This window comes from Amblyomma americanum, chromosome 1 (genome assembly GCF_052857255.1).
Source record: "Amblyomma americanum isolate KBUSLIRL-KWMA chromosome 1, ASM5285725v1, whole genome shotgun sequence".
Classification (NCBI taxonomy): domain Eukaryota; kingdom Metazoa; phylum Arthropoda; class Arachnida; order Ixodida; family Ixodidae; genus Amblyomma; species Amblyomma americanum.
In genome coordinates, this window is record NC_135497.1 from 365,160,764 (window position 1) to 365,170,673 (window position 9,910).

General features: G+C 49.0%; 1 protein-coding gene across 1 annotated transcript; it reads right to left on the minus strand.

Annotated features, from left to right (window-relative positions):
• Positions 1-4,177: 4,177 nt before the first annotated feature.
• LOC144121927 (uncharacterized) lies at positions 4,178-5,124 on the minus strand. Its single transcript, XM_077655372.1, has 2 exons — positions 4,953-5,124; positions 4,178-4,668 (listed from the first exon to the last, which is right to left on the minus strand). Exons 1-2 carry the CDS (start codon positions 5,122-5,124, stop codon positions 4,178-4,180), a joined length of 663 nt encoding a protein of 220 aa, XP_077511498.1.
• Positions 5,125-9,910: the final 4,786 nt, after the last annotated feature.

Here is a 9,910-nt window from a genome sequence, read left to right on the forward strand (position 1 = left end):
TTCAGGTTTTACCTCAGGGCCCTTTTCTCCGGGATTATTTGGACTCCTGCAGTGTTTTGTTTTTTGTAGGGGGTTTCAGTAACGACAGTCAACACCACCAAGGGGAAGCCAGCAGCAAAAAGGTAGCCAATTTGATTGTTTAAGCTACCGTGCATTTGGTACGGACAGGACTTTGAAAGCGACGACTCAATGCATAAAGAGGCGATGGCGCGCTTCACAAGTTTTTAATGCGCCGTATTGAAGGCCAGCAGTTCGTTGCTAGTACGGGGAAAGTAACTCAAGCATAAATGGTACACCCGGAACGCTAAGCTTAGGTCTAAAAATTGCAGTTTTTTCTCTCTTGGGACTTCAGGCGTAAAAACTAGGCCACGGCTTTTGAGGTTAAAAATATTTAAAATCCTGGAAACATTAGCTTCAAAAGAACTGTCAAAACCAGTGGATAGAAGGAGAAGAAAATAGTCAACATTTCTAAAATTTTAAAAACAGATCCTTCTAAAAATATCTGTGCAAATTTTTTCTCCAAAGCAGCTAAAAAAATTTCACATATGATAGGGGCGACACAAGAACCAATACAAATACCTTTTCTCTGTAAGTAGGGTTGCTGATAAAAATGATAAAAGTGACCTTAAAAAAGTGCTCCAATAAATTCAAAACATTTTTCACAGACATACCGGCAGCCTCCCGGAAGGCCATTCCACCTGTACCGTCAACATACAACATAACAGCAACAACTTAGCATGTGGGACGGAATAAAACAATTCCTCTATGTCTACCGAAAATGCAGATATAATTTCTGGATTCGTTTTAAAATAATGAACAACCTCCAGCGTGTTCTTTACCACAAAGGGGTCATCCAGTTTAAGAAAGTTAAGCTTCCATTGCCAGAAACGGCTAACATTATACTGCCAGGAACCATTTTCACTCACTATAGTCCGGAACGGTATGTCAGGTGTGTGAGTTTTAGCAGTAAAGAAAACGGAAAGAGAATTCAGTTTACTTTTCGTTATGTCATTGGCCAGCTTAAACAGTTGCAGGTCCCTACAAAAGTTATGAATTTCGTTTTAACTCTCGCAGCCGCCTTTTTAATGGCAGTAAAATTCTTGTCTACCGTTTGCAATGCTTTTTTATTGAAAAGGCCCTTTTTCATAACCACAAACCTGCCATCTTTGTCTGAATGAAGGAGACACAGCTCATTCCTTTTTAAAAAAGGACGTAACATGACTAACATCACCTTCCAGTCTACTGGTCTCATCAGTCGTAACGCACCTTTCGAGGCAGTCCACTCCTTCCAACAAACACTGTTCTTGGTTTTCTCCTTTTACTTTCGCAGCTACCCGCCGCGGTGGCTGAGTGGTTATGGCGCTCGGCTGCTGGCCCGAAAGACGCGGGTTCAATCCCGGCCGCGGCGGTCGAATTTCGATGGAGGCAAAATTCTAGAGGCCGGTGTACTGAGCGATGTCAGTGCACGTTAAAGAACCCCAGGTGGTCGAAATTTCCGGAGCCCTTCACTACGGCGTCTCTCATAGCCTGAGTTGCTTTGGGACGTTAAACCCCCATAAACCAAACCAAACTTTCGCAGCGATGTTCCTGTTTGTGGCGAGCAGTTCATGGGCAGGTACAAAAGCTCATGCGCAGGTACAACAGCTCACGGGGAGGTAGCTGTAGCACTCAACTGGGAGGGCGCAGAATTTCCTAGCGCATCCATTAAAAACGGTACGGTTGATGAGGGCGAAGAACTCGCAATCGCCGATGGCAACCGGAACCGGATCTTAAAATCTTTAACCATTGAAACGGACTCGAAAGAGGCGTGCAGGAACTATATGAAAGGAAGGATAGGTAAATGTGCAAGACAGTTCCTAGCACAAGTGGCTCCAAAAAAGGACCTGGCGAGGCATGTTATTTCTGGGTTCCCGGACATGCGGAAGTAAGGGGCAACTTCAGGGCCGATGAGACTGCTCGAGCTTAAACGAACCGGACCTCTCATCCACTCATGCCGGAGTGGGCCTCAGAAAACATAATGCCCACCTTCTCAGAAATCACCAAGTACTACAGGGAGTTAAGGAAAAGACCTCCGGAACCACACTCTAGCTCAGGAAGAGGCGGTCATGTGGAGAAGGCTCCAAAAAGACACCCTAGCTAATCTTTCATATTTAATAAGAGGTATCCAACGCATGATATAAACTACGAATAAAGGGACTACGCAATGAATAAAAAGTCGCTTGTAAATGTTTTCAATGCTTTGAAATGATGCTAAGAATCATTCACACCAAATATGAGTCTTCGGAACTGATCAGACAATTTATTATGAATTTTTAAAACCGTGTTTTTTTTAAAACTCGCGGGCTGATTGGTGCGCTCGTACTGACCGATTTTGAAACTAAAGTCATGAAAAAAAGTCACAGTACCAATGACGTCGCAAGGCCACCACACGTTGTCATTCGCTGGAGCCAAGGCAGCCACGACGTCACGGGCACACTTCCCGTAGCCGTGAAAATCATCTGCTCGTGCCGCCGCGCGATCCTCTCGTGCAAGCGCAAGCCAGGGCATTGCCTTCGCGCATTTGATTTCACTTTTCCTCTGCCGCCTCCTTCTGTCGGGAGTTCCGCAGCCACTCGCAGTGGCTTGACCAATCGCTACGGTCGTCGCTGGCGTTCATCCGGTACGGCGTGAACGCATAGGGCTCGATGCCCACCGCGGCCGTAAGAGCGAGTTGTCACGCCTCGAGGTCCGGGTCCATTACTGCTTACTACAACCGACGGCAAGCAAAGAAACCCGACGCGCGCCGCATTCACGCCGCCGATGCTGCTGCTGGGGTGCTAGGAGCGACAACCGGAAGTTGCAAAAAGAACGTCAAAGGATGACGTATTCCGGTTCCTGTTTTCTTTATTTTTGTCTGGTGCCCCGCATGTACGAGTTGAGGGGGAGAGGAGGAGCGCAGTTTTTAATCGTCTTTAACTTCTTTGTTATTGACGCTAGCTTAAAAATTCTTGCGCTGTGGTGACGAGTGATCAAATGCCTATCTCTCATATGCTTTACGTAATCATAATTATTTATTGCATAGTCACTTTAAAATAACAATAATGTCGCCAATACGCGCTGAAGCAATGAAACGATTAAACACTCATGCGAAGGAAATACAAAAGAATATAATTACAAATGCTTTATTACACGCCAAAATACATACTCACAAAATCGAACACCTCTAGCTCACGCGCACGGTCGAGCATCGCACACACGCTGTCGTCCCTTCTCGTCCGTCACTTGGTTGAGTCGCCTGCCAGCGCCGCAGGGTATTTCAGCGCACTTGGAATGCACCGAAAGCGCGCGCACACACACACACACACACTCACGGGTACACATGCACGGGCCCACTAGAAAGGAGACGTCGCGCGGCTCTCCTTTGGGTGGCGGGGTCATTGCCCGCAGCCCTAACGACTACACCAATAAGCTAACGAAGCGGGCGCTCATCGGTGTTTTCGCAGAACGGAGGGTGGCACCAAGGACGCCCATCTCGCACAGAAAGCACACATGTGGGCACAATGAACGCTCGCTGCACGGAACGACACTCGCGAAGAACAACATCTGTATGAGAAATGGCTCTTTCTTACACTTGGGCATTCTGACAAAATTTAACGTCCTCGTTAATAGGAGTGAACAAAAATCTACAACAAACAAACACTTCGCAAACAGTCGAGATACATATACACACCTATGAATACAACTAGAATAGAACGGATGCAGGCTGTAGACAAGTGGGTGAAATTAAGTGCACGCAACCTTGGTTGTGCCCAGAAAAATAGTTCAGCTCGGCACCGCGTGTGTACGTTCCGAACGCCTGAGGGGCTTCGGGACACTCTCCACTTCTCTCGCAGTCTCCTCCTCTTTGGCGGATGACTCGTCGTCGTTTTACTAACGCAATAGACGGAATGCCATTTGTCGCCCTTCGTTCGGAGCAGCGTTGCTGCTAGTCCTCTCGGACATGCATCGGAATGTACCTCTGCGAAATGTCCCATCAAATCATGCGATTCCACCACAACTGCCTTTCGCGTGCATTTTGGCAGTACGAATTTGAACGTCACGTTTTCGTCCTCTTCTAACTCTCTCACGAGTCTCCCCTTCCTCACGTTGTAACCCTTCGCTCTTGCAGTCTTTTTTGCACTAGGATCACTGGACTAGCTTAGGGTGACGAGGTCTCGCTTACGATATCCGCTCGTTTCCACTCTCCAGCAATCTCACGAATTGTCTCTCGCTCGATGGCATTTGTTCGGTACGGCCTAACCGCAACAGGTAAACTTCCATGTGTCTCTGTGATGTCCATCTTAAGCACAGTAGTGCGTCCGAGCTTGCTAATGTTGTTGGCGAAGCAGTCGCGATATTCATTTAGAAGGCCAAGAAGCTCAGACTTTTGCTCATTCGTTACTGAGAGCCCTACTACAAGCTGTTGATCCTCGATTGGTCTGCGCTGTGTCGCAACGCAGAAAACCTTGGGCTCAGTTGTATCGCTCACGCTCATGCAGGCAGGTTGGTTTTGGCCATCAGGTATCTCCACAACGTCGACCTCAATGACGCGCCCGGGTCGCCGTCCTCTTTTCACAAGCACATCTTTGCCTCCGCTCGTGAAAATTGGCACATTAATCTCCCCTTCTCTCATGTCGACAAGAATTTCGCCTGCAAGGGTACTGAACAAAACAGGGCCTGAAAAATGGCAATCTGATAAGGTTTTTCAAATAATAGAGTTGGAGTGAATGACGGTCTCTTTTGTCGCTTTCACACAAATTCTGGACTCATTCAACGGCTCCAGGTGAGATAACGGACAGACAATTTTGTGCCAGAAGCGCAAAAAAACCCCAGTCTGGCGTAAGCCACGTAAGGTAGCTCTGTGTACGTTCTCCCGACAAGCAATTCAACCGTCAAAGTATCGTCTGACACTACAAGAAAAGGAACGTTCTCGCCTTTGACACCGTCGATCTTGAGGTTTGTGTAGCACCTGCCGATCGCCCTGGATGACGGAGTGCCTTGGCTTCCGAAACCGTAGAGAGCCGTGGTATCCTTCGTCAGCCTCGCACCACAACGTCCAGCCGCGGACGCACGCAGGAGGCATCCAGAGCTGCCGCTGTCGATCATACCGACGAGGGTCGTCGTCCCGTTCAGTATGACCTGCTTCAATAGCGCTCCAGGGGCGATTTTCTGTTCGGTGTTGGTCACTGTGTTGTTGTCGTTGCTTTGGTTTATCGAACAATGACGCTGCATGTGGCCGCTCTTCCCACAGCGTAAGCATTTCATTTAATGCCTTTCTTCTGGACAATCGCGGGAGATGTGTCCGGATCGCCCACAGTTTTAGCATTTGGGCTGGCCTCTTTCATTTGTCAGAGGCGGCCTCCTGCCCTTGCGGGATCGCTCGTACGTATTCTTCTGTGCAGGTGGTCTTTCTGGAATATTTTCGGTAGCCGCCGTGAATTGCCTCTTCTCACGCGTATCGCCGAACCTCTGCTCCCGCTCTCGGTCGATACGCTCAGATTCCGTAATATCGTGGAGGAGGTCGTCGTCGTCCTCGTGGGTGCCTCGAAGTAGCATAGAGCAGAGCTGCCTTATCGGATACCGGTCAGCGCCTGCTCCCGGGTGTCACAAAAATCGAGGTTGGCCTCTCAACAAAGACAAATGTTTGAACGGAAGTAGGCTGTTGTGCTTTCGTTGCACTGCTGCACTCGCTCCAGCATCTTCCTACATCGTTCTGCCGCTCGGGTCTAGCCGCAGAAGGTGCGGCGGAATTGGTAGTCAAACATCTCTCAAGACGTACCCACTTTTTTGCGCGAACGCAGCCAGTTCATGGCAAGTCCCAGGAGATGGCAATTAGCAGTCTCCAATTTGAATGTTTCAGGCCATCGGTGCAGTGTAGCGGTGGTCTGCAGAATTTCTAGCCACTATTTTGCCGACACAGCATCACCGCTGCCATAGAAGTCGGAAATGTTCTTGCTGAGGTCAGGCATCACCTGATAGGTAGCTGCTGCTGACGCGCCTGGCGCTCCTTATGACGCTAGTAGAGCGAGCCGTTCCAGCAGACTGGTCCACAGACGGTGTTTTTCCCGCATCGCGCTCAGGAAATCGGCCACTGAAATGTTGTCGCTCACTTTTTCACCATCTTGACCATCGGTGGTCCCCGCTGTTGCCCCTGAAGGTGTCTCCCTCATGGTCGTGATATACTACAGTTCTCTCTCTGGATTTCGCAGTCTGCAGCCCTGATCGCGCAGTTACTATCCCGCTTCTGATTAACGTTAGAAACGACGCCTACGATAAAATTAATGTGGCAAATACGCGCTGAAGAAATGAAACGATTAAACACTCACGTAAAGGAAATACGAAAGAATATATTTACAAAAACTTATTTACACGCATAAATACATACCCGCAGATTCGCACACCGCTCGCGAACTCGCACCGTCGAGCATCGCACATACTCAGGTTCCTTCTCGTCCGTCACTTCGCTGACTCGCCTGCCAGCGCCGCAGGGTATACCGCACACTTGCAGTGCACCGGAAGCGCGCACACCCACACACACACACACACACACACACACACTCAAGGGTACACATGCACGTGCCCACTTGAAAGGAGCCGTCGCGCAGCTCTCCTTTGGGTGGCAGGGTCATTGCCCAAAGCCCTAACGACTACACCAATAAGCTAACGTAGCGGGCGCCCATCGGTCTTTTCGCCGAACGGAGGGTGGCGCTAAGGACGCCCCCGCACCGAACGCACACACGTGGGCACAAAAGAACGCTCGCTGCACGGAATCGCTGCACGGAACGACACTCGCGGAAAAAAACATGTGTACGAGAAATGGCCCTTTCTTACACGCAGTACAGGGACACGTGCGCCAAATGAGGATGCAGACCCAGGGTGTACCACGCAACGTGGGAGTGCAAGGACAATTATACTTTCCATAATCAGAAAGAACCGTGCCGGGAGCAGTGGGAGGAAGCGCTTTCCAGCCACAATCCAGCCTTCCAACGATGGCTGGTAAAACACGCTGTGAAAGCTGCGAGATCAAATGAGGCCCTGGAATAGGGGCTCAACCCGCTGAAGGCGAATATATCGCAAGATGAAGACGACCGTTGAACTCTGATTTGTATAGAAATTAGAGCAATGCACTTTATCCTGTCCTATCCTAACCTACAAAACAGGCTTCTGTCTTCGAAATTATTCAAGCTTCTAGCAGCCCCGTTCAAATATCAGCGATACATCTTGGGCTTGAAGAAAAATTCGCGAAGAAATTGCTTCGCGCATGACTTGTTCACTGTGTCCTTTTGCTAGTGGTGGCTTTCGCTGTTCTGTTGACGTGGCTCAGCTACCCAGGCTGCGGGGTAGTGGCAAAGTACCTGGCGGTGTTGCTCTAGCTTGCTAAATTTCTCCTTTTTGTCTGTGCCGGTTTGCTCCTGTTCTTGGGTGATTGGGTGCGGGACGAGAGCTTAATGTCTACTTCTTCTCCTGGCCAGGGGTTTTCCCCTTGGTCGGCATCTCTTCCTAAAGACCAGCTCCCAATCGATCTCTTTTTCCGCAGCGGTGTTTCAAGCATTCCAGTCGCATTAGTGCCTTCCGATGGAGGCGCTATCCGACTGAACAACCCGGAGGCCGTGCAGGCGGCCCTTAGGTGCACATCGCAGCATTTCATGCACATTACCGACGTCCGGCAGTTCGGCAGGGGTGGCATTTTGTGCAGGTCGCCGGATAAAGCCTGTATTGAAGACCTGCTGAACTGTACGTCATTCGCCAACCACCCGGTGAGCGCATTCATTCCGCCTCATCTAGCATGTTCCAAGGGCTTGGTCCGAGGGGTCGACTCTCGATTGAGCCCTGCGGAAACGCTTGAGAACCTCTCGCCTGCGGGAGTGATTGCTGTCCATCGATGCAGCAGGATGGTTGACGGAGAAAAAATTCCTACGGAGTCCGTAATTGCCACATTTGCAGGAATATTTTGCCCGTCAGAGATTAAGGTGTGGCCATTGGTTTTTCGAGTAGATGCCTTTAAATCTCGGCCCCTTCAGTGTCAAAACTGCTGGCGATTTGGCCACAGCGGCAAAGCCTGCAAATCGGCCTTACGCTGCTGTGCCTGTGGGGAACGTCATTGCAGAGACGAATGTCCTGAACAGCAAGAGAAATGTTGTTTGTGTAGCGGTGCTCACCCTGCTGATTCGCCTGACTGTCCTGCTCGAGCACAAGAAGTTCAGGTGCTCGAGCTTATAGACAAGCGCAGATGCACGCGGAGAGAGGCTTTTGCCGCAGTCAAGGAGAGAACCTCAGCCTACTCTAGTGTGGCCGCCAAATGTCCACCCATAATGGATTCTAGTTGGTCCCAGGCTACTACAGCGGCAGTTGAGAAAGCTGTGGCAAATGCAATGGATCGCATTATGGAAACCGTGTCCACGTGCATTTCGCAGGTCATAGCTGCTCAGATGACCAATCTTCTGCAGGCGTCCACCGCTCCGCTCTTGTCTTCTTTGGCTTCGAAAGCTACCCCTCCTTCTGTAATTATCGATTCCGCTCCACAGGGCCAAAAACAATGTGAGCAACAAAAGACCTCTCAGGCCTCTCCTTCGCATAGCGTTATGGACGCATCCTCTATAGATTGTATGGATATGGAGTCTGATCTCCGCGCCCAGAAACGAAGTGGGTCTCCTCTGAATATTGCAGGTCCATCTTGCCCCCAGTCAAAGACAAAGAAAAGTAACGCAAGTCAAAACACTAAGACCAGTATTCTAGAAAAGGCAGTCGCGGCTGAGGCACTTCCGCCAAGATAGAGTTCTTCAGTGTACTCCAGTGGAATTGTCGATCTATATTCTCAGCTTCAACAGATTTAAATTGCCTATGCACTCAGCTTCTACCAGATTTAGTTGCTTTACAGGAAACATGGCTAACTTCAAATTTCAATTATCATCTCAAGGATTACCATCCGTTCCGGCTTGACCGGTCATCACGAGGGGGAGGGTTGTTAGTGCTCATATCTACAAAGTTTTGCCACAGGGCATGCATTTTTTTTCAATATGCGGACAATGAATGTGAAATCCTTGCGGTGGACCTTTGTGTCCCAGGTCAACAGCCCTTTACGGTAGCTAATGCATATTTTCCTTCTGGTGTGCGTGACACTCGGCCCCTTGACTCACTCATGTCTAGTAGCCGATTTCAGGTTCTATTACTTGGCGACTTCAATTCGCACCATGTGACTTGGGGGTTTAAAACAGACAGCTTTGGTTCTAGACTATTTGATTGGGCTTCTGACAATAACTTGATCTGCAACAATTCCGGATTGCCTACGTTTGTTCGCAGTCAATGCCGCTCTGCCTTGGATTTAACTTTTTCCTCCCCAGGAGTCTCTGTTATGTCTTGGGCGCCTGCTGACTGTGCAACAAACAGTGATCATCTACCGATTAGTTTCAAGTTTGCGTGTAAATTAACTCTTCCTGAGCGACATCAGCGCACGTTAATAAATTACAATTGCTTTAAAGACACGCTAAAATCAGCCCTCCAAATCACTTCAGACACTCGCGCTCAGAGAAGTGCCGAAAGCAAGGTTGCACATCTATGCTCGGTACTGGACCATGCAAGGCAAAAGTCTGAATTTTTGCTTAAGAGCACGAAGGGTGCAATCGCGAACAATTGGTGGAATGCTGAGTGCACGCGTGCATATATATATTCGACGAAAAGCAGCTTGGAAGAAACTTCTCATCAATCAATGCCCAAAAAATTGGCTGGATTATAAGTATGTTGCAGCAACATTTAAGCGCACTGTCGCCCGTGCAAAGGAGGAGTATAAAACAAATCATTATGATTTCCTTTTCGAATCAGGAAATAAACGAGCTTTATTTAATTTCATGAGGCGCAACAAGGTGATTCCTCCGGCTGCCAACATTGAATCCTT

Bases quoted from the DNA above. Each gene is read 5' to 3' on its own strand.
- LOC144121927 (XM_077655372.1), bottom strand. From the start codon at position 5,124: ATGATCGACAGCGGCAGCTCTGGATGCCTCCTGCGTGCGTCCGCGGCT. The intron at 4,669-4,952 runs GCGAGAACGTTC...GTACCCTTGCAG, and splicing joins CAAGATCGACGGTGTCAAAG to GCGAAATTCTTGTCGACATG.